Source organism: Epinephelus moara, chromosome 24 (genome assembly GCF_006386435.1).
Source record: "Epinephelus moara isolate mb chromosome 24, YSFRI_EMoa_1.0, whole genome shotgun sequence".
Taxonomy (NCBI): Eukaryota; Metazoa; Chordata; class Actinopteri; order Perciformes; family Serranidae; genus Epinephelus; species Epinephelus moara.
In genome coordinates, this window is record NC_065529.1 from 33,154,520 (window position 1) to 33,179,990 (window position 25,471).

Consider the following 25,471-nt stretch of genomic DNA (forward strand, 5'->3'; position numbering starts at 1 on the left):
GCTACTGTAGCTCTCTTACACGCTTGGCACACTGGAGAAATTTCAGTTCTACGAGCTAACCACTAGATGCCACTAAATCCTACACATCGGGCCTTCAACATCTGGTATTAGTTCTTAGAAGGTCCGAACAATTTAGTATATGTTGGGAGTATGCGTGTAGAAGTATATAGATAAAATACCTGGTGTGACAACAAGGTCACAAAACCTTGCTAAATACTGTGCAGAAAAGATTTTAAGACAACATTTCAGTTTAATACAAACATTTCTGTAAGAGCTAGAAGTCTAGAAATTGTGATTTGTGCCAGTTATAGCTTATATATAGTTTACAGTATTCCTTAATAATAAACAATGAGTTCTACAAAATTGTAATGTTTTGCGTAATTTAAAAAAAAAATGCATCTTATTGTAAAACCTTGATTTTCCCAATTTAATGTGTCACTGATATGTTGTAATTTTTTTTCCCACAAAAGTTAAGGACAAATGTCTTTCAGAGGCATATTCATTGTTAAAGAATACATAGATTTTGAGCATTTCAAAGCACAAACAGAGTTGGAGATCTGTCTTATTTTTGGGAATACAGAACGGATAATTTGGGAATTACTTAAAAGCAATTTCATTAGTCATTAGTTGTTTCTAATCACACTGTGGTAAGGGAAAACAAAAAAATCAAGTGGCAAAGCTTTCACTGAGCATTTTGTTGACTCATTTGTCCCTGATGATCTCTAGAAGTTAATTTTTCTCTAATTAACTCATAATAATTCTCACATCAAGCTTAACTGTGCAAAGTTTTGATAGCATTTGTTCAGTGAGGTGCATAAATTCATCAGCACACCTGTTTCCTCATCACTTTATCTGAGGATCATTTTCAGATAAAGTGATGCATGTAATTCCACCTTTTGGCCACAGGATGGCAGCATAGCTCAGAACCCCGTCATGCACCAGTGACCTACATGTCCCATATTACCAGACCCAGTACCTCATTTAACGTTTTCTTCCCCGACAATTTCCTTTGTACCAAAATGAATCTGTCAGACTTTAATCTTCTCATCTCCTGCAGGTCAATGAAACTCCTTCGCCCTGTCTAAAGGGAAACTTATTTCCTCTGTGGTTTGAGAATTAAAGTGTCTCCTCCTTGGTGATTGACTGAGTGACCAACCCATGTTTTCTTTCTCTCTATGAACACAGGGAGCCCCTGGTGAGCGTGGACCCTCTGGTGCCAGTGGTCCCAAGGGTGCTAACGGTGACCCTGGCCGCCCTGGAGAGTCTGGTCTGCCTGGTGCCAGAGTAAGCACTTCACTTATTTACAGTACCACAGATCTGGATGTTGATTACCTGCCAAAATATGCTGCAAAACATGCAGAAATAAGAAAATAATATGTTTTTTTAAATGGATTCCAATATATCAGTGCTTTTTAAATACACTATTTAGCTTCGTTACCTAATTGTGCAGCTTTTGTATGCGTCAATGTCAAAACAACACATATAATGTCAGGCGTCATCCATTCTGTGGAAACATTTAATATATTATTATCTAGCTGAAGATATCAGCCAGTCATAACTTATTGCTGTGTTTTAACTCTCAGCTGATAGAACCATTGCTGTCTTGTGAAAACCATCTGTCTCCTTAAAGTAATTTTTTTCTGAGGCCAAGGCATGGATATATGAAGAGAACTGGATACAGTGTTGGAGGCAGGGCCCCCTGTTCATTCCTGTGAAAGTTGCTCAGGGGTGCATGAAGCCAAAAAAGTTCAACTGCCGCATATAAAATTACTCGGATGATCAGCACTGCTTCCATGCCGTGTGGCCCAGAGGAGGCACGATAGAGCCAGCTACTTCCGATTTAGCGCTTCACCAACTTGAATGGGGATAAAATAATTCAACCGTATGGCTTTTCGAGACTCTCTAAATGTTATTGGACTGAACAGATCACATTCTAATAGTAAAATGAGTCATTTGGCAGGCGTTGTGACACTCCAAAAAATTATCCACTAATTTACAGACATCTCTTTCACCATGTAAATCAATGGGGAGAAGTCTTCTTGGGCCACAGGACATCACATGCTATGTGATATTACACTGTTGGGTGACAGTTTTTGAGATAATCCAATAGCTTTTTGAATTGTTAATATAACTTAATGAGTAAGAACATTTTCTCAGCTCAGAAATTAACACTTAAAGTGGCGCTCCAGTGATTTACTGTTGCACTTCCTTAAAGTTTGGAGACTCAAAAGAGATTCAGAGAAAAAGTTAGAATTGAATCAGCGAAGGCTCAGATATCCTTAGTTTTAGTTCCTTGTTCCAGAAAACGCTGGATCCTACATTTGGACAAAGCAACTGACTTCATTTGTCCATAAAATCCTACCTGCCTGATAAACAACCTTTCCAGTTTGCAGCGCTAACTCTCTGTTAAAAGAGTATTCCATCAATTTAGCATTGCACCATAAGATAACACATAAGAAGTGGTGAACCAGAGATTTAATCTCTTTTATTCAACATGTTCTTCCTTCTTGCCTGGTGCCTGTGTTACTCACTACGCAACTTGACCCCTGACAGTTCAGTCAGCGATAGGGCTGTATTATGCCAGTGGCAGATAATGTAGCCTTGAGTGGCTAGCCTCCAGCAGAGATGATGGGCGGGCTACACAGATGTCTGATAAGCTCACTTCTTTCTAACTTTTTTCAAACTTGTAGTCCTCAGCTGCATCCGACTCTGATTCAAGTGATGTATGACTTCATTTTTCAGACTTTGTGGAGCTCCCTCTGGAGCCACAAAAGGCTTGAGGCTATACAACTTTTTCTACGTATGCACTCGTACCCCCCCAAGACCTGTAAACAGACTTTGATGTTTAAAATTGGTGGAGTTCCCCTTTAAAACTTTGAAATCTCTGTACCCAAGTTGAGATTGGACTTGACAAAGCATCTCCAGAGCCACAGAAAACATTATGCAACTGTTTTCAGAAGGTGTGTCATACCCCTGTACGGAACAAACTGATGTGTAAATTTGAATTACCCTTTAAATTCACCAGTCACCAGTTTGGGAGATGCATGGTTTTCACTCACAGCATTTGTACTTCCACCTGGAAGGATTTCGTTTCCCGACAGCAATATAATTGGTGTTATATCAGCACAGAGGAAGTTTGAACAAACCACCTGTAGAGAACAGAGCCCATTTACGTCAGTAACCTAAAATACGCTCTCATTCACATTTTACATTTCCATTAGGAGGCAGTGAACAGTTGCTTGTGGCACACAGGGCCAATTGGAGGTGTAAATTCAGTCTCCCAGGGTGCCGTATGTTCCCACCTTCCTCTGGCGTTTGTCTTCATAGAGGTGTCTGATGACTCATGTGGATTTTGTCTGTGTTTCCATTCTCTCCCTCTCTGACAGGGCCTGACTGGACGCCCTGGTGACGCTGGTCCTCAAGGCAAAGTTGGACCTTCTGTGAGTGCACATTTCTTTGTTGTAATGCCATTGTTTTGTTTTTGTGAATCAATAAAAAGCATCACACCACATGTATCCACCCTCAGCATGTCTCCTCACTCAGGATAGGAGCTGTTTGCTTTTTTAAATATCACATGACGAACAATCAGGGAGAGACTTGTAATTTTACCAAATGTGCTTTCATCACGTAATGACTCATAAGTGGTTTCATCAAATTGAATTGCAGGAGATTTATCCACCCATTATCCATCAGGCTCATCCCCAGTGGTATTTGTGTTTCAAATAAGTGCAACTGTCTCATTTTTTAGAGTGACAAAGTCTCACATACTGTAGATTGATTATAGATTTGTTTCCTCTTGGACAAGTTCCTGTTTGTCATCATTTCTTATCTGAGTGTAAAGTCCTCTAAAAGTGTTTACACTGAAACTGAAACCTCTATAAACAGGATTATTATTTCATTCATACAGTTTCTTGTTAAACTTGAAACACTCATAATAGAAAGCAGTGCTGTGTTTTTTAATGTCGGCAACGTGAACATTTGGCTTTTCTTTGATTATATTTCATTTAAAACATCATGGTTTACTGACAGACTGACTGAGGGACTGGCATGTGGTCAGGCTGATTATGATCGACAGATTATTTGATCTGTTATTTCTTTGCTTCCTGAATTTCCTAGTTTACCCCTGTGGGTTTTTAAAATTTGTTTATTTATTTATTATGGGCCATGAACATTTCAACAAATTGACTAACTGTTGCGTATCCTTGGGCCATGCTGGACATTTCTCTGCTAGACCCAACTCCATACCCAATTACCAGTTGAAATCCAAGTGTGATTTAGCATTCTTCATGGCTGGCCCTTACCGCTCACTATCACACTTTTTTTACAACTGCCTTTACTTTTCACAAATGTTATTATGGCCACATGATTGCTCATAGACTGCTTAAGGCCCAGACACACCAAACCATCATCAAATAACTAGTAGGGACAAAGGCCAACTGTTAAGTTGCCACACGTCACCTGTGTCTCAGCCAAAAAATGAGCACTTGAACACATTGTAAAGATTACAGCTAACAGCCAGCTAGCACATACATTTAGCACCTGTGTGAGAGGACATAACTCTCCATACCAGCAGGCAGCAGTAGTCTATTCATTAGTCAAAAAGGGAAACTGGTTAGACCGTAAGGGTGGATTCAAGACGCTAGTTAGCCAGTAAGCACATCAACAACACAACCTGGTGTGTTGTCAGTGGCTAAAAAAAAAAATCACACTTTTTATTACAGGTTTGTTCCAATGTTACACCCTCTTGACTTTAGCTGTTTGTTTGCCTTCCTCACTTCTGTTTCCCTTGAACTGCCAATCAGAGTGATTTCTCCAACTGACAGGCTCCACCGTCTCTGATGCTGATTCAATATGCTTAGTCAGCCAAAAAATTCCTACAAGGGCCAACACGGGCCGACATAAGTGCCAACGATGCAGGACACACTGCAAAACTAGGGCCACAGACACTCACCGATGGCTGACCGTTGGCCTAGTGTGTCAGGGCCCTTAGATTATCTTGTTAGATTTTTCTGTAAAGCATTTTTTTGGTCATCATTTGCAGTTCTTAAAGTGAAAACAGTTTACTTTTTAACTCTTAGCCCCCCTTGGTGTTTCCAAGTGGTATGACTGTTGGCGCCACTGTTGCAAAGACAGCTGGATCACTTTCTGTTCTCCTAAAAGTCTAGCAACCTACACAGTTTCCACAGTTACTTCGGTTGTTCCGCTGTCCGCCATTTCCACCACTGGGGATAGTAACTGCAAAGAACTTACATTGGTGTTCTTTGGTAACTGGGGATAGCTACCGATAGCTACCAGGGAAAGCAAATGTGCTATCCTCTTCCCGTTTTGGTTGAGCAATGGTTGACAAACTTCCTTCGTGCCACAAATTGAGCCTTCATTTTCCCAGATGATTGTCCTTGGTGGCAGACAGAATAATGTAGTGAAAGCGAGGCTTATAGGGAACTGATCTAAATGAAGCAGATTTCATTATTCTTTAGCCATAACATTGTAAAATCAGTACTACTTCATAATTATAAGTTAAAACAAAAGATGTCTATTCCACATTCACTGTGTTCCGTAATTAAATTACATTACTTTACTTGACCAGGGAGCTGCTGGTGAGGACGGTCGCCCAGGACCCCCCGGCCCACAGGGAGCCCGTGGACAGCCTGGTGTGATGGGATTCCCCGGACCCAAGGGAGCAACTGTGAGTAATTATATAAAAAGAATTAATTCTGAATGTGCAACCAAGATAAAGGTGTTATCTATATAGGAATAAATCCACACCTGTTCAAACATAATAGATTTTGGGGCCAGTAGAACTTCTTTTGCTGTCTTTGTTGTTTTATTTGTCCTTTTCTGAAAAATAAGTCCCTGAATCAAGAATAGAAACTCCACACAATCAACACCTGGAGTACTGCTGAACAATTTCATGCCATTTGATGCGCACGCTTACATTCACACTCCCTCCTCTCGAAATAGATGCATGACCAAGCAAATCAGCAGTGGCTCTGTGACTAACGGCTGCATTTTTTTTCTGTTGTGATTAGGGTGAGCCTGGCAAGTCTGGAGAGAAAGGACTGGGTGGAGCTCCTGGTCTGAGAGTAAGTTATTCACCTTTCCTGGCTTCAGATGGATCCTCACATCACCATGTTTCTGAATATCCTATTGACACATTAATTTCATTAATACATAGTCATATAAATCGTTAATTAATCAGGTACATAACAAAAGGCTGTTCTGGAATATACAACATAAAGAAAACACTAATAAAAAACTGGAAAAATAGACGTAGCTGCTGAAGAAGCGTAGACTGTGTTTTTCTGTGATTATATTAATATCTGAATGATCAAACAGATTAAATATAATCATTTTCCAGTGGGTTGTTTTGTATTCTCTGGTTACTGTGACTCACCACTGATCTACTGTTATTTCTGTAGTTCAGCTTCCACATGAGAAGCTCAATTATAGCTATCAGATATCTATCTACTTTATAGCATCACCTTTGGCTTAACTGTTGATATCTATCTGTTTGTTTTCTCCCCTTCCTGCGTCTTCCCCCCTCCTGCCTCTCTTCCTTCCTCTCCTCAGGGTCTGCCTGGCAAAGATGGAGAAACCGGCCCTGCTGGACCCCCCGGCCCCGCCGTACGTATCTCTATCTCCCCCCATCCCACTCCATATAGCGTCAACACTGATATTATCTTTCCGCCTTTTCTCAGTCTGCACTTAGAAGCCACCCTCGGTATCTCCATTTCCCAGACTGCCTCGACTATAGCTCTGTCTGGAAAGAAAAAAAAAAGTCCTTGACACTAATGTCTGGACATTGTAAGACGGCGTCACTGACTCACAGACTGTCAGCTTGTTTTCAAGTGTGTGTTTCAGTGAGCTTACGAAAATAAAGCTTGTTTACCCTGAAAAAAACAGCAACATGTAAAAATCCCTTATTTATCCCCATGCTGATACATAAAATCAAACCAATAATTTTCCACCATCTTAAACATCTAAATCATGATATTCCTAACATGTAGTGTATGATAGAAGTTGATTGTGATTATTATTGATTATCTATTTAGGGCCCTGCTGGAGAGAGAGGAGAGCAAGGACAGCCCGGTCCCTCAGGTTTCCAGGTGAGTCTATCTGCACAAACCTTTACCTGAAATGACCTGTTCAGGTTTATATATAAAGGCAGACATTTCTCCAAGTATGTCTGTAAGTGCACTGAAATGTTTCAGGCTGCATAAATATTCTGTTAACCAACACGTGCTGATTTACTGGTGCATGTGAATTTGTTACAGTTTTTGTTTATTTCTGACTCAGTGTTGGTTTTCGTTTACATCTTTTTTGTTTCTCCGCTGTGCTCAGGGTCTGCCTGGACCTCCTGGCCCCCCTGGTGAGGGAGGCAAACCTGGAGACCAGGTGAGTGCACTTTTTTGTGAAATATAGCTTATTCATTCTTGAGAATTGGCACAAAACCTACTCTTTTGGAGGGTTCGATTTTTACTCTATAATTAGGCAATAAAATATTTTTTAAAAGATCAAAGTCTTGACTATTAAACCTTATAATGGGCCAGCCTCCCAGTGATTCAGTTTTTTCTTGTATAGCTACATGACTGATGTCAGAGGTAAGATCTGTGACGAAGTTGACGTCTTACGGATTTGACAAAAAGAGTGCCCATTTTGTTTTTCAAAGTTTGCTATGAGTTTTCTTAACCCTGTTCAAAGTATTCATTTTAAACCTTATTCTTATTTAGTTTTGACTTGGAAGGGCAGCAGACTTGACATGTTATGGTTGAGACACATCTGATGGCAATATTATTTAATGGATTTATCAAAAACTAGAAAGCTTACCTGTACTTGAGCAGCATTTCTGCCTTTTTTGGAAACCAGGAAGTCAAACAGGAGTCCTTAGGATATAGCTTACCCCTTTTATGCCTGATTATATAATATTTTTGCAGAAATCTGACAGAGTTGACAAAAGGCCAACATTTTTACCATTTATTATACTATCACATAAAAGTGGAGTTCATTTGTGAAGATTATCTTACTGAACAAATCGTGCAAGTATCACAAATGTTTGTGTGCCACGGAGCTTATTCTTTACAATAATCCAAAATCCAATGGAAAAATCCTATAGGCTTTTTGACGAGAGAACCAGGGCGACGCTAACTTCTGCGTCGGCTGACAGAAATTTGTGTGTAAAAAAACAATAATTAAAGTTTGTAAAAAAAAAAATAAAATAAAAAAAAAGTTTGCTAAAAATAAAATTAGTTCTTTGCTCCACCATTTCAGTGGTGCTGAACATTTTATTCCATAAATTAAATTAAATTAAATTAATAAATTATTATTATTTTTTAATGAATTAATAATCAATAAATGAAATTATGAAATAAATAAATTAAAATTAAATGCTACCTGAAATGTTGTTTTGTACTGAAGAAACATCTTCCTATTAAAACATTTTCATTTATTTCCAGAGTCATCTTACCATTCAAATCATTTCTGAATTGCTGTGAATGGAAAAGTGTAGCATTGAGATGTTTATATCCAGGTCCATGGTCCCTTTAATATATGTTTTTATACATAATACATCCTGTTAATATCTTGCGCTTTCTCATACTTTCGGGTTAGCTTGGCCACTGCTGTAACCCAAGAAACAATAGTATGTAGTAGTAGTAGTTGTACATTCATGGCCTGATTTGTCATATACTGATCCTGCACGTCTTCCTTGTCTCCTCTAAGGGTGTTCCTGGAGAGGGTGGAGCTGCTGGTGCTACTGGACCCAGAGTGAGTTGACAGTCTGTCTTTAACCTCACTTTTGTTTGACTGACTGATTGTCAAACATGCCGCTGATTGTCACTGTGTCGCCGTTCAGGGAGAGCGTGGTTTCCCTGGAGAGAGAGGAGCTGCCGGCCCCCAGGGTTTGCAGGGACCTCGTGGTCTGCCAGGAACTCCTGGAACTGACGGACCCAAGGTGAGTCCAGCATCTGGTGGAAAACCATCAAATTATGAAACGGTAGCGCCTGAGGTGCAATCACACCGCTGGCAATTAATCCTCTGTGGTCCCACTGCCAGTCTGTCCTTATCACATGCAGCAGCAACAATAATGTGTGTGTGTGTGTGATTAAATTATAATAACCTCAGGTGTTTGTGAGTTGAGCTGTGTTGAATGCATTCAGTGTTCTCCCAAAAAAAATTTTTATTTGAGGTGGTTAGCCGCCCAGATCCTCACATATCTTGTCTGTGATTTTTAGCTAGTAGATGATAATCTAATAAAAGTTTATATGGGTTTTTTGTATGAAATAGCACCTCTGCTCAGTTAAACTGAAGGTAAATGTCAAATTTTTATGATAGTGTATTAATTTTTGGGCGTCTGAGGGATGTCAAGATGAATACAGCATAGAAATATGTTTCTGCTGCAGAAATTTACGCTTATTCTTTTCAGACTTTGGTCTCATTTTTGCTTCTTTTTCCTGTAAATTACTGGATTTAACTCATTTTTTCAGGACTTATGTTGAACTGGTTACAACCCTTGGATATATGCAACATGTGACAATCAGGCATTGCTTTGTTTTCGAGTGCCAACTATAAACTAAATACCCTCAGTCTGATTCTGGCCAGAGAGCTCAGTTGCGAGTCACTCCCATCTCTTGCCCCTCATTTCCTGTTGGGTCTCTACTGTTCATAAAGGCATACAAATGACACTGAAAAGTAATTTTTTAACAAGAAAATATAAGTATACATGTGAGCATACAGCACTGTCACCAGTGTGGGAAAGTTATTTTTAAAATGTATTTCACTACAGATTACTGAATGCATGCCCTAAAATGTAAGTGATGTATTCTAAATACTTTGGATTATTCTCCCCTCAGCCAGCTGGAACCTTGTTTAGGTTTTGCATTTAACTGAGGAGGTGTCATGTAGATAACTTCTTATTTGAGCTTCATAAATCAGCCATTCCTCATCCTGCGAAGCTTTCAGATCAAGCAACAGGAATTAATAGACAGGGCTTCCCACAAAAGTTCAGTTCAAAATGGCAGCACAGCGTCGCTCATGGCCAGTTGGAACATTCCTATAGAAAAAAATGCAATCAAACTGACACTCACTTATGTTGCATTCAGCTAGGACACAATGATAGAGCAAATAAACACAATAAATAAAGTAATCCCTTTGAGTTATCTATTTTGACAGACAGTAAAAGTAACAGAATACAGTTACTCGTATTTTGTATTGTAAATACGTCATTTACTCACTTGTATTCCGTTACTTACCAGCCCTGCTAGTCACATATACATATAGATGAACAGGCTTGGTCATTGTACAGTAGGGCCGCAAATACTGATTATTTTCATTGTTGATTCATCTGTCAAATATTGTCTCGATTAATCACTTAGTTGTTTGGTCTATAAAATGTCAGTAAATGATGAAGAATGTCGAACGGTGTTTCCCAAAGCCCATGATGATTTCCTCAGAAGTCTTGTTTTGTCCACAACACACGAAGATATTCAGTTTACTGTCAGAGGAGTGAAGAGATCAGAAAATATTCACATTTAAGAAGCTGCAACATAAAAGTTTGGCTTTTTTATCTTAAAAAATTGCACAAAGTGATTAATCTGTAATCAGATTAGTTGCAGATTAATTTAATAGTTGACAACTCATTTATTTATCGTTGCAGCGCTATTGCACAAACAGTTTGTATATAGAAGCATACACACTCGGAACACACATATCTGGACATAAACATTACTAAATGATGGATATTGTACATATAAATAAGACAAACAAACAAGAGCAAACAAAAAGTTTTGTTGGACTGGTTGTTTTTTTGTTGTAGGTGTTCATTTTTTATGACATTAGCAGATACAACAGTCTTTATTTCAGGCGAGGCTTCTCACCTCTATTAAAAACATGTGGGAAACCCTGCGCAGAGTATTTATCATTTTAATAGAGGACTGCTTTGATACTCACAATCAGAATTAAGTTTATTGCCAAGTAGGTTTTCACGTACAAGAAATTTGCTTTGGTGTTTTGCTGCATGACATAAACATAAAGATGAAATTAAGAATAAAAGCAAGTATTACAGAAATCAAGAAACATAAATGTAGAACAGAATAAAATTACAATAAAAATATAGATCAATACGGTTGTTTCTCTTTACCTGCATTCAAATACTACATTTAGTGAGTTTATAAAATGTGACTTTTTTTTTAAATTTTTTTTTAAGAATAAGATCTTCTGGTACCTCGGCGTATTTCCAATCAGGCTAGACAGTCACCTGCTTATCAGCCATCAACAAATTCCAGTCAGTGCAGGTAGTCGTCCCAACTGCACTGTGAGTGCAGGAAGAGCTCAAAGTGGCTAAAATTCTCACTTTTGGTCTGTTATCTGGTCAGATTTTAATCCCAGTTCATAGGTTTTCTACCCTGAAGGTCAGACAGGAAGGGATAGAGAGGATGAAGATTATAGAGCTGACATGATGGTGATGGCAGACGGACGAGCAGACAGTTTGAGGAGCTCGATTCTGAGAAAGATGCAGAGATGATGTGTTGCAAAAAGCAAATTGTACATTTGGCCGCTGCATTAGCAATGCAGTTTGAATGTGTTCGCAGCCAGCGTGCCCTGTGGTTACAGCTTAATGAGTGGAGACAGACAGCTGAGGCGGTGTTTGTGTGTCTGATCTCCAGGCTGAGGCTGCAGTAGAAAGCACTGCTGATAAGCCTGACAACTTCTGACCAGGAGTGGGCCCACTGGAGCCACTTAAAAAAAATCAAAGTCTGTTTTTCCTTTCAGTACCTTGGCTTTGTTATGATTTTTTTTTTTAAATGATTTCTTATTAAATTACTAAATTAAATGTCAAAATGTTGAATCAAAAGGAGTAAGAGGGATTTGAGATATTTTTAATGTCTGGCAAAGTTTATTTGTCTGCACTTAAATTAAATTGATTTGGTCAACAAAGTTGGCGAAAGGTTATTTTAATCCAGCAACTGAACAACCTGTGTCAGGTGAATAATATTAAACTGAGCTGTTTTAATTCTGTCAGTCCTCTGAGCAGGAGCACGCTTAAACAAAGATGGCTGTAGGTTGAATAAGTCGAAGCCTTCTTACTCTGTGGCAGCACCATTTTTGTGTTTTTGACTCATGTATAAGTAAACACAGAATCTCTGCAAAAGCAATCTGAAAACACCCTCACACACCTGAAGCAGGCGCTTACACACATTTATATAATAGAATACAATGACCCTGAAGTAACTTTGCTGTCACTGCCTAATCATTTACTCCTGCTCCACATTAGGGAGCCATCGGACCCGCTGGTGCTGGTGGAGCTCAGGGTCCCCCCGGCCTGCAGGGTATGCCTGGAGAGAGAGGAGCTGCCGGCATTCCTGGACCCAAAGGAGACAGAGTAAGCCACGATGGGAGCTAATGATTGAATATTTAAACATTTAATATGCAGAGTTTTCTCTCTTGATGTTAAATTGTGTGTCTATGCTTTTGTCAGGTGACTGACTTGTATTTATGTTCCCATAGGGTGACATTGGAGAGAAAGGACCCGAAGGTGCTCCCGGCAAAGACGGTGGTAGAGTAAGTGAATGTCATTGTGATAACAATAATTTCTCAGTGTGGCAGCAGCTCCACTCACATATTCATAAATGTTCAATCCTTTAAAATAGTTAGAATATTTGTTCCTACAAAGGGGAGTGTTACATTTTTACACTCATACGGTTTCCTGTTTCAGGGTCTCACTGGTCCCATTGGTCCTCCTGGTCCTGGTGGTCCCAACGGTGAGAAGGTGAGTGTTATATCATTTTGATTATTATATATTTATTGGCAGTTTCTTTTATTAAACATGGGGCTTATCCAACTGTTTTTGACTGCACATCTATCTGAACCCACTGTTCACAGTTTAGCGTGTGTTCCTGATGCTACTGTGTTTTCTTATAGGGTGAAGCTGGTCCTGCTGGTCCCTCTGGAGCTCCTGGTACCCGCGGTGCTCCTGTAAGTGACACAGTTTAACCAGTATCAATTCATTCATATAATGGGATGCCATTTCATTAGATAAAAGCTTGAAGGAGGATTTTTTTATATACAATAATTAAACCTGATTTACAAGTAGGTTTTTGCGTAGAGACAATCATTTTGTAAGAGTACAGATTATAGGTATAAAATAGTAGCTGACTGTGTTGAAGTTTTTAACCCATTACCTTCCTTTCAGTGAGCACTGCAGCGTGAACTAATGTCTGAGTGTTTGTTGCCTCTCTTCCTTCCTCTTTCAGGGTGACAGGGGTGAGACTGGACCTCCTGGGCCTGCTGGATTTGCTGGACCTCCTGTAAGTAACACTAACAACACCAACCAGCACTCTGCTCTGCAGAAGTCTGAAGAGCATGACTCCAGGGCTGTAAACTAGGACATATACACGACGGCCCTGTAGTCTTGTTCTTGACATGTCTACAAATCTTGAAATCTTAATTTTAAAACAAATGTTATATTGTAGATATCTTTGTAGATTTTCTGTTTAGTCATAAATATTTCTAAGCTTAAGGTGGTGTATATAACTCTGGAGAAAGATAAATGATGTTGAGTCTCATTCCAAGGTCGTCAAATACCAAAGCTGTGAGTTAATGGTTCAATCCGACTGCCAGCACGAAGCGTAGACATTTGACGACCTGGGAATTTATTTTTTATTTTACCAGGAAGTCCCATTGAGATCAAAATCTTTTCAAGAGAGACCTGGGCAAGGTAGCAGCTGTGCAGAATCACAGCATAAAATACAACATACACAACATGATATTAAAAAAAAATCAAAATAAAACAGGAGAACAGCTGTGATCCCTCAAGAAGAGCGACCACATGCCTCCATCACCAAGTTCTTTATGATGGAGGGAGACTCAGTGATTGACTGTTTTTCTCCACAGTCACAGACAGCACCTTAAAGGATATTTTACCAATACTCTCACCTTACTTTTTATGATCTGAGGTGAATCTATTTAGAGGACAGAATATAAGAATTGCATCTTATAAATACTGCTAAATAACACTCAGTATATGTGTGAATTCAGTTAGAATCAAATGTACCTCAAGCCCCCCGGTTGCTCAGTGGGTAGGGTGGTTGTCCCATGTATAAAGGCAGCATGCTTGCCACAGTGGCTGCAGGTTTGATTCCAGCCTGCGACCCTTTGTTGCAGGTCATCTCTTCTCTCTACCCCCATTTCACACTTAAATACTGTCGTGTTTAATAAAGGCAAACACCAAAAAAAAAATTAAAAATACTTTTGCATGAATTAAACCTAACAATACAAAAAGTTGCACACTTTTTAAAACTATTAACATAAAAGGAAAAATTAAAGGATCTGATTAAAGCACAGCGGATATACAAAACATAACCTAAACACTAGACAGTTATATTTATTATTTCATTCTCTCAATAAGAAAACGGATAGAAGACCTCACCTCATGTTTTGTTACCTGACAAATGAGACGCCATCTTAAATGGATTATTTTCTTTCATCAAAAGAGTTATGAGCTGAGAGACGACACACATCAACATTACACAGCTTTTCTTATTTCAGACCTGTCTATTATTATTATCTGGAACCACTTGGATATCTAATTGTCTTTACTTCTGTTTTCAGGCCTCTGTGAGTCATTTTGTGTGTTGAAATATGTCTTGTCAACCTCAATGTGTTAGTCTGTGGAGAGAAATTAGGGTGTAGACAGTTGGAAGTCTTCACATCACTCATCCATTTAGTTCCTCCCCAAAAACTCCAGGCAGACACCGAATAAATGTTTTTAATAAGCTGCATCCTTTCAAATGGATTTTCATCTATAGTTTTGTGACAACACAATTTATCTTTTTTGTCTCGGTCGCGCTATGATTAATTATTGAATTTATGTCAAGATGAATAACACCACAAGGTGTCTAAATCATTTTTGGTTCACAGCTAACAGACTGTAACATCACAGCTCATCACCACACAGACTGAAAACAGACATGAGTGCTACGTAAAACATCGGCAGCTCTTATTAAATATTTTGAAATCAGAGTTCACACTTCTGTCGCACTCACTTCATCCTCAGTCATGTTTTGTGTGAAAGAAAAATCACCAGAGAGGGGAAAGGAAAAGAAAGTTTATGAGTGTATTTCCTCTACAGTAAACAGCTGCCACTTTGAAGGAAGTGTGTGTAACCTATGCTTAACATGAGCCACTCAGGCCACAAGTAACAGTCACACAATAATAATAAAATTCACAGCATGTTTTAACCTGACAAAATATTCCACTTCAGTCCACATTTGCTCGTGTTTAGCCTTTCAAAAGAAACATTTTAACCACAGTCCAAAAACTTTGCTCTCCCACTTGCCGCCCACAAAGGGAGGCATGCACCCATGTTAACAGGGGGCAGCAGCAAAATAACAGCACAATGTATTACTTTTATTCATTAAAGTAAATCGATTTAATTTTCTTTTTAAATAAAGAGGCTAACTCATTTAATCTGATGAATCACTTTATTCAAATTGAGGATTTTGTTCAAGGATTTTTTAGGGTGATGACATCATAAAATATGACAGTAGACACTGGAAATTTGAAGGTTCATTCGAAAACGTTCATACAACCTTCAAATGTGAAAAAACTTGCACTTGTATTGCGCCTTCCTAGTCTTCCGACCACTCAAAGCGCTTTTTCACTATGTTACATTCACCCATTCACACACTGGCAGCCGAGGCTACCATACACGCTGCCAACATTCACATACTCTCACACACCGATGGAACAGCTAATCAGGAGCAATCTGGGGTTCAGTATCCTGCCCTATCCTACTTCAACATGCAGACCAGAGGAGCCAGGCATCGAACCCCGGATCTTCCAATAGGTGGACAACTGGCTCTACCTACTGGCGCTTTGGGGTTGCATTTTTGATGTATGAAAGGCGCTATATAAATAAAGTTTGATTGATTGATTGACCTCTGAGCCACAGCCGCCCTATGACTGTAATCGTAACTGTATCTAACTAGTGTGTAATAAAGTGAGCATGAGTTTGTTTTATTGCTCATGACTCCAACTTTTTTATTTAGAAGATGTAGAGGAGGAAGAATATGTTATTTCTTCTTTCAAAATTTATATAGTCTCACTTAAAATTTCTGAGACCTCAAATCTTCAGTGTAGATTAGTAAAATATAATCTGAGTCTCGTTTATCAGTCGTGTGCTCGGTACTTCCCAAACATGCATTTTTGCTAAAACTGAACTGAAACTTTTCTATGCTTTCTTCAAAGCCAGACTCCAGCACTAAGGTTTTTTTAGCAAAAATATATTGTTGAGGAAGAACTGAGCACACGACTGGATAAATTAGATTTAGATTATTCTGCAGGAGCTGTGTGAGAGTTTGTAAACAAATGGTTTGGTCCCCAATTGATCAATAAATCATGTGGTCACCGTTTTCCGTGGAGTCCTGTGAGAAAAACAAAGTTGCCGTTACAAATTCAACGTAACACAACGATTATTGCTTTACAAATGGTCATTCTGAGGGTGACGTATTTCTTTAAGAGATTTAATGTGTCTTGGCTTCTTGTTGGCCACTGATGATTTGATTGGGATTTAAAGGATACATTTCTATATGCATAGCTCAAGCGTTGCACTTCTACAAAGTTGGGAGGCATGAGGCAGGAGGTGCATTAAAACAACTGAAAAAGCAGCAGAAAATAAGATATCCTGACTTTTTGTTCTTTGAATATGTCATGCCCCAAACTCAAGCATCTTTCCAGGGCCATTGGAGACGTTATATTAGTGTTTTCACAGGCTGAATTGTATGAACAATCACTATTAAACTGACCTTTTTGTGTAAAATCAGTGGTGTCCCCTTATAACTTAAGTTTTGTAGGGAACCATGAAGAACCATCAACCTCAGTTTTAAACAAATTGCTCAAATATTTGTTTTGTTAACAGCTGAAATATTTCATTTATTCAGCTCTTTCTGTCTTGTTATTTCAGGGTGCTGACGGTCAGCCAGGACTCAAGGGAGAGCAGGGAGAATCTGGACAGAAGGGTGACGCTGGTGCCCCTGGACCCCAAGGACCCTCTGGTGCCCCTGGACCTGCAGTGGGTGTTTTTGTTTTCTTGCTTTGCCTAAAACCTAAATTATGAGGGTTTATAACTTATGTGGGGTTAAAATTCAGATTTATTATTAATAAAACATAAAATAAATGCCAGACAGTAACCTACAGTATGTTTTCTGTTCCAGGGTCCTACCGGTGTTTCTGGACCCAAAGGTGCTCGTGGTGCTCAGGGACCTCCTGTAAGTGACCTTTTAAAATTATCTTTATTGTTAGCAGTGTTTTATTTTTGTCTCACAGTCGCACATGCAGTGAATAAAGTAGCTGAAAGCCATATTTGAGTAAAAGCACAGATAACTTACCAGAAAATGACTCACATATTAGAATATTACTTGAGTCTTAGAATATCTGATATTTACTGTACTTAAGTATCATAAGTAATTTTATTATAAACAACAAAGTATTGAAACGAAAAGTACAGGTAAATGCTGGTAATAAGAAAGCAAGCAGTCAGGATTCTGAGGATTATGAAGTTTATTTCTTTTAACAGGTACACCACCATAAAAATGGAGCGCACATTACACTTTAAGAAAAACAAGGTCTTTTTCACACCTTAAAGGATTTGAAGTAAGCCTTTGACCTCCAGGGCTGACACACTGCAGTGGAGCAGTCACCCCGTAGTTACCTGTCACAAATCTTTATCTCCTTCAATCATGACTCACCCTCTCTGCTGTGGGACGCCATTTTCTGCTTCCATCATGACGCCGGTCTCGTTGTCAAGTGGAATGTAGTCGCTAGCGTGTACCAGCTAATCTGACATGCAGATCAGCCGCCTGGGCCTAACTGCAAATCCAAATTTAAGTCTTGTTTACACCTGCCCTTATGTGATTATGTGATCTGACCACTGATTCACCAAAGCTTCCGGTCGTATTTTGTAGCAATGAGTAACAACAAGCCTTAGGAAGTAGAGATAACATCAGCACTGGAGTAAGATGCTTTTACTCCAATACATAGAAATGTTTTAGAATAAAACAATATATTTTATTTATGAAATATAGTGGAGTAAAAGTGAATTTTGACTGAAATATAAAAACTCAAGTAAAGTATAGATACTCAGAGGAACAAAAGATTATAACTTTGTTTCATATCACTACTAAGCACATGCACAATTTGTTTCTTTCTGGCTTTTTGTAACGTACCTTTCTCTTGCAGGGTGCCACTGGTTTCCCTGGAGCTGCTGGCCGAGTTGGACCCCCTGGTCCCAATGTAAGTTCACAAATACACCCAACTGCTTTGGCCTGGTCCATGTCCATAGAATAGATAGAGATGCTGATATTGCTACATATTTTAAAAAAAGTTTGTAGTCTACCATATTTTAACCTAGATTTCTAGAATAGGTAAACATAATTCAACCTTCAGTGGGCTTCATTTATGTTTTGTAAGCAAAGGTGCAGCAGAGCAGATACAGGAATGTTTTCTAAATGCCACCTGACTTACTGTCACTTAAGATGTCTTTTTAATTTGCACCTGTGCAGCATTTATTCATGCAGTTTCAACACCTTCACACTACCAAAACAGTATGTCTGACACAGTGGCAGCTGTTCACAGCTAGTATGAGATATGTGTTATCAAAAGTAATTTAGAGATGCACAGACACCCAGGAGCTCATTAAGATTATAGAAACGTAACATCTGCGTTTCAATAATCCCGCAGGCTCTGTCTGTAGACACAACGTGTGGATGTGTATGGAAGCTTGTGCACAAAAGAATTTACATGTATTACAATGTAGACTTATTTCATGCTTGTCATCTCATTTCATGTATGTTAAGTTATTCTCCTCATATGTTCTAGGGTAATCCTGGACCTGCTGGTCCTGCTGGCCCCCCTGGTAAAGATGGACCCAAGGGTGTGAGGGGTGATGGTGGACCCCCAGGCAGACAGGGTGACGCTGGGCTCCGCGGCCCTGCTGGGACTCCTGGAGAGAAGGGAGATGCTGGAGAGGATGGTCCCCCTGTGAGTTTGTCATGACTTAATCATATTCCTCCGTATAACACTTGAGACGCTTGTGGGCTTTTACATATGCTCTAACTTCTTGACCTTGTGACACTTGAAATGCCACTCCAATCCCTCCAGCACCCACATATTTACCCACTCGCTCTCTTCCTCTCCAGACAGCACATCCCCTTGAACAAGTCAAGGTGAACATAGGTGTCCATTATAGAGAGGGAAAAAATGGTTAAATGTGTTTGTTTTCTACATTTCTGTCGACTTTTACGTAGCCCTGTCAGCCGAAAGAGCCAATTTCATCAGTAATGGACAGCAGCCGAGCAAACTCTCCATTAATACACAGAGCTGTCAGTGTCCATCACAGGCTGTAATAGCAGACCAAGACATATGACAACACAGGGCAGCACAGGCTCAGTGACAGACTAATGACAGGACCCCAGGTGCCATGCGACACACACACACACACACACACACACACACACACGCACACAAACATACCCCTCATAAAGGCACATCGAGTCCCTGTCAAGGTAATGACACACCACAGATGATTGCATACTCACACGTGAAGATAGCTGCTGCGTTGACACGCTCCCTATCTATAGATCACATATATGAAATCTTAAACCATTTATCAGCACATCAAGTCTTTGTCAGTTGAAAGATCACATCTCAGGTGTCAGTCAGCATTTATCGTGATCATGGGTTCAGGGAGCTTTCACTGTGCCACCGCAGGATGTGTGGCAGACTGTGCCGTGGTGTGGATGAAGCAGACCTGAGAGCTGACTGAGAGATCGATGTTGATGTTTGTTGTTGTGAAAATCTCAGGTGAAGCGAATGACATGAGATATAAATCAAGTACAGAAAACAGAATGACTGAAGCAGAAATTCCCAAAAAAGAACAGAATGAAAATAAAACACAGTCATAAAGTTGGCTACACTCTGTTGTATTGAGCACATGTCAACAAATGTTGCTTGGCAACTGACGACAAAACTCCACGAAGTCACTGCTCCTGGCCAAGAAATAGTCTGGCACATAATCCCCCTTAAAACCACAAATTATCGTAATTAAACTACAGGATTTTTACAGATTAAATGAGCGGGATGTAACATGTTAATCAGTGAGGTTTACAGGTGCTGGTAGGTACAGAGTCATACTAGCTGTTTCACACATTGAAATAAATGGGATAGAGAGGACACTGAGCTGTTTGCTGTGGTCATTTGTCTAGTACGACAGAAAACAGTGACTGTTGTTAGCTGTTATGGTGACATCTCACGTCAGTCAGGCCGTAAAGTGTGTCAAACTTACTAGTTTGAGAACAGTGTGTGCTGAGCGGTGGCTGTCCCTCCTTTTTCAGAGGCCAGGCTTTTAACTAGAACCAAAAGACTTGATGACATCACTCCAGTTTTAGCCTCTTCACACTGGCTCCCAGTATGTTTTAGAATAGAAAAAAGATTTTACTGATTACTCTTAAGGCTCTTCATGGTCTGTGTCCCAGCTATATCTCCGACTTCTTAGTACCATACACACCAGGACGTACTTTGAGGTCCTCGGGCAGAGTTCTTTTGTCTGTTCCAGAGGCCCGGCTTCAAAGTAAAGGGGACAGTGTTTGCTGTCAGGGCCCCGAGGCTCTGGAACAGTCTGCCCGAGGAAATCGGGTCAGCTGAGTCAGTGATCTCTTTTAAGTCCCTTCTTGAAACATACTTTTATCGGAGAGAGCCTTTCCTGATTTTACTTAAGTTGTAAGATCATTTAGTTTTAGTTTTTACTAAAGTGTACTAAAGTGTTTTTATCAGTTCTTTTAAAAGTTGTTTTAATGTCTTGTCTGTTTTAATTATTGACATGTAAAACACGTTTTAACTGTTTTGAAAAGCACTTTTAAGGCAGCTACAGCTCGAACACACATGAAATTAGTGGCAACAAAAGAAACAGGTAAATAACAGTTACAGTAATAAATTGAAAGAAGCAGAATGCTCATTTTAAAATGTACTACTTTACAGCTTGTTTTGTTGTCACTGTCAAACCCTCACCTCATTGAGTTCACAACTTGCTGCAGTTTGGTTTGTTTATACCGGAGTTTATAAGAAACTTTGCCCGCTACAACGGTTGCAGTGGTGAAATATGTGCCGTGACCACCTTTCTAGTCCGTTCTACTCTCATTTATTTCTATGATTTCCCCTTAGCTGTCATTAGTCTTTGTGCTAAGCTGAGCTGAGACTGTAGCTTCATCTTTATGTACAAATGAGAGTGGCATTGAGTGAATAAGCGTCTTGCCCAGAGTGTCAAACTGTTTCTTCAAGATGTGGATACCTTCTTGTGTTAAAAAATGTCACACTATTATAGGTATTAGAAAATTGTGTGTGTTAAGGTCAGGTCCAGACAGCTGTGTAGTTACAACATTAGTTTTTTTATCATTTATAGTTATTTGAGTTATTTGTGTTGTATATTGAAATGGACCGAGGGGGTGTATCGTCTTATATTAGCTCATCACAGATACATTGTACACAGCATCTGTGTCAGTGACAAGATATTTCAGTACAGAAATGCCAAAGAAGTAATGTAGTAATGAGAGGTCGTTTAAAACTGTTTCAGTACAGTACAGTCCACCAGAAAGCATTCAGGCTATCAGAATTTATCAGTATAGTTGTATATTATGTCTGTAATAACAAGACTGTTCTATACATGATGAAAATAAAGACAAAAAACACAACCATTGATAAATCATACCAAATATTTTTACTGTTGATACATTTACCACACATTAATTCCCCCTTTTCTTCTTCTCCTCTATCAGGGTCCCCTGGGTCCTTCAGGTCCTCAGGGTCTGGCTGGTCAGCGCGGTATCGTCGGTCTGCCCGGACAGCGTGGTGAGAGAGGTTTCCCTGGTCTTCCCGGACCTTCTGTAAGTAACATGCTGTTTGCTTTGTCATTTATGTTGATGTCCAAATTAGGGCTGCAACTTATATTTATTTTCAGTATTGATGACCTCAGAGCCCAATGGGGCATCTTCAAATGTATTGATTTGTGGGAGTGTACAACATATTCAATTCAAAATAATTGAGCTAAAACATTTTGATTAATCAATAGAATACTGACTCAAGTCATCCAACTGATTGACAGAATATTATAACAATTATTTTGCTGATTAATTTACAACTCTCACAGTACGTTTTTTTTTAGCAAAAATCCCAAAATCCTCAGCTTAACTGTGTGTATTTGCTGCTTTTCTTTGTCTTACATGACTGTGACTTTAAGTTCTGCAACTGAGGATGTCCACTGCCACTTTAACACTTCATGGATCAAAGGATCAATGACTAATTGAGAAAATAACTGGCAGAATAACTGATGCTGAACATGATAGTAAATTGCGGCCTAATACAGTAATATGATGTGGTAAAAAAAGGAGAAAAGCAGCCAGTTATCACAGTTGAGAAACTGGAACTCACAAATATTTGGCTTTTTTTGCTTGAGAAGAGATTGATCGATGACAAAAACTGTTGTCAATTATAGGGCTGCACAATATAAGGAAAATATATACAATAATATTTAATGTCGTGATCATGATATTACTTGCAATCAGGGCTGTCAAGTGATTTTAAAAATTAATCTAATTAATTACATGCTCTGTGATTAGTTAATCTAAATTAATCGCATACATCAACTTTTGCTGTGAAAGTATTTAAAAAATGTCAGTTCCAATGAATTTTGGCAGATGTGTCGAAGTACAGCTGCTGGGTTTTGGACACAATTGTCCCCCCTTTCCTCTACCAGGTTGGCTGCTAAATGCTTTGCGTTGAGGTGATTATTTCAGGCCTGAAGTACTCCAATGGTACAAGAATTCCTTACTGCAGAAATTGCAGAGAACGTTGACCCTATTAACAGTGTCATTTCAGCTTTTTTTTTTTTTTTAATTTAAACGTTCATTCACATTCAACTGAAGCACAAAAGGCACCAATAAAAAAATTATATGTTGAAGTCCAAGCGAACGCAAAAAATCTCTGAGTGCAGTATTGCAGCCTTTCACAATATAAAAACAGTATTTTGTGGAGCCAAGTTGATTATGTGTCTGCCAGCCGAGTGTTTCAGCACTAGAGCAAAGTACTCTTACTGACATCTTTATTGATTAGAGGGAAGATTTCTAAACGTTGGACGGTAAATGCAGAGTTTATTACAAAATGAGATGCTTCTCTTTCACTGCAGCGAGTGACACACTGTCAGCTGCTAGCCTTAGATAACAAAAGAGGCTGTAAACTAAAAATGTACTCATGAGTCTACCCTAAGTGCACAATGCCTAATGTTTTGTTACTTGGTACAAGAGAAAGTAGACACAGACCGGCCCTGGACTGTCAGTCTGCTGTGGCCTAATTGGATCACAGTCACATCACGTCACGCATGAGAGCAGCCAGGACTTTTCTCCTGGTGAACTGACTCCATTTGATGTACAGTGTGACATGTGACAAGAAGACTCCCCTGCTCACATCTCACACTATTTGATATGTGATATGAGCCACGTCCCCGACTTACAGTGTCTCAGTGGGCATGTCCTTACCGTTAATTATTCATCAGTACGCATAAAAGGGATGCCAAGACAGAAGCGGTGACACCAAAAGTTACTTAGGAATGTTTCAAGCAGAGAAGATGCTTTTAATAGCAGAAGGTTTAACTGCAGATACACTTAAGGTTTTGTTTCCTCCCTCTGAAGGAAGCAGGTGCTGCGAGTTTGAGCCTGTCCTCAAACCACTGTTTCTCGATAGAGGAAATATTTCGTGCCATGTTCAATAAAGCAGTCTGGCAATCAATTTTCAGGTCACTGACTGTCATCAGGCTCAGTCATGGCTGAATTTGCATTTCAGATGAGCTGTGTAAAAGATAATTGATGGTTTTCTCCTTCATTAAGGCGTCAACATGAACTTTCCAACACCTGACTGGAAGTAAACACCATCAGAGCTTTGATTGATTGATAAGCCAAGCTGTTGCCAAAATCATACTGTATTTTATATCATCATAGAACAGCCTTTGGGGCTGTGTGGTGTCTATGTGTTTTTTTACCTGGCGAACATCCGACTGGGACCAAAATGTTTATGCATTTAAGTAACTTTGCTATTTGGAGTCAGCCGTTCGTCGCCGCTCTTTTCATCAATGTTCTGGAAACGTATCCAAAACTACTGATCAATACGTTTCTAAATAAATCTGGGAAGACTAAAAGGCCAAGCAGTTTCAAAAACATGCTGCATTTCTACCTAATTTTAATTGCTGTTAACAGGGAGTCTAGGGAGGCAGCAGTGGTGTCCCCATCTAAATGTTTGCTGATGGATCTGGTACTAGGGATTGGAACTGATCTTTATTGATACCAGTGCCATTATCAGTTCTGCTTATCGGTTTGATTCTTGATCAGTTTACTTTGTGGAAAAAAAGTAGGCCTACAAAAGTTTTCTACGTCAAAGCCACGGCGACACTTGTTCACCGTTTCCTTGCTCATTTCCCTCCCTGTGCAGCAAGCATGAAAGTTCAAGCTAATGGCCGAGTCGAGCTGGCTGTAGCAACAGTCATCATCTAAAATTAATTAAATGAGAGAAAATTTGTACAGCATTTGTTTTCATGTAGGTTTTGGAAGCAGTGGCACTCTTGCGTAGAGTTTCTGGAATTAAAGCCCATGATGTGTAGAAAGATGTTTTGGGATATTACTGTTGTTTCCATCCTTACCTGGAACATTACAAGCAGCATTGTTGCCATCTTTCTTTGCAAAATGAAGCCACGCTTTGGACCGTTTCTGTCTTCCCGCCATGACTCCTTGTTGCAAGTTTCCAGCATAGACATCAGTTTGACGTCATTGTTTTGCAATGTGCGATTTCAGAAAAATTACGGCAGAATCAATAAAGGGAATTGATGAGCTCGGACCCATATAATTCCGATGGATCCGACTATCTGGAAGCGGTTTTTAATAGGAACCCGTTTTGATTCCCAGAATCTGATCGGCCTAACTGAATGTATCTGATTTGTTGTTTTCGGATTTCAATTTTGCAGCAAAACTTAAGCTTTTAAGATGTATACAGGCTGTGCAACAACAAGGCTTTTTGACATGAATTTTATTGTTGTCATTGTGGAAAAAACTCTGAAATGGATTAAGACCATCAGATTTTCAAGCTGTCCTGTTAACCTGCGGTTATAAGTGTAGCAGGTCTTTACCCAGGGGTCACTGCTGATTTTACAGAAAGCAACCACTCAAAATGTTTAAAATAATATATATTAGAAAAATGTATATATCAACCAGTGGGTGAGGTGATCTGACCTCAGCTGGTCACTGAGACGTTTCCAAAACCAGGGTTTCACTTGGATGTTAGACTAAATATATAATTACAAAAGTGTCAGTGGGTGAATTACATGATGTCTTAAAATGTAACAAATTTAGTCTATGTGTCTAAATGAGTCCTCTTCTCTCCTTCC

The 25,471-nt window shown here is 39.3% G+C and overlaps 1 protein-coding gene across 1 annotated transcript in view; it reads left to right on the forward strand.

Moving 5' to 3' along the window:
• col2a1b (collagen, type II, alpha 1b) overlaps positions 1-25,471 on the forward strand; it is a 69,859-nt gene that overhangs the window by 35,570 nt on the left and 8,818 nt on the right. The window contains exons 25-43 of the mRNA XM_050039028.1: positions 1,186-1,284; positions 3,387-3,440; positions 5,588-5,686; positions 6,030-6,083; positions 6,571-6,624; positions 7,053-7,106; positions 7,342-7,395; positions 8,719-8,763; positions 8,852-8,950; positions 12,269-12,376; positions 12,502-12,555; positions 12,710-12,763; positions 12,916-12,969; positions 13,248-13,301; positions 16,958-17,065; positions 17,208-17,261; positions 18,232-18,285; positions 18,871-19,032; positions 21,822-21,929. Coding sequence (XP_049894985.1) covers positions 1,186-1,284; positions 3,387-3,440; positions 5,588-5,686; positions 6,030-6,083; positions 6,571-6,624; positions 7,053-7,106; positions 7,342-7,395; positions 8,719-8,763; positions 8,852-8,950; positions 12,269-12,376; positions 12,502-12,555; positions 12,710-12,763; positions 12,916-12,969; positions 13,248-13,301; positions 16,958-17,065; positions 17,208-17,261; positions 18,232-18,285; positions 18,871-19,032; positions 21,822-21,929 — 1,422 coding nt within the window. The remainder of the gene's footprint in view (positions 1-1,185; positions 1,285-3,386; positions 3,441-5,587; positions 5,687-6,029; positions 6,084-6,570; positions 6,625-7,052; positions 7,107-7,341; positions 7,396-8,718; positions 8,764-8,851; positions 8,951-12,268; positions 12,377-12,501; positions 12,556-12,709; positions 12,764-12,915; positions 12,970-13,247; positions 13,302-16,957; positions 17,066-17,207; positions 17,262-18,231; positions 18,286-18,870; positions 19,033-21,821; positions 21,930-25,471) is intronic.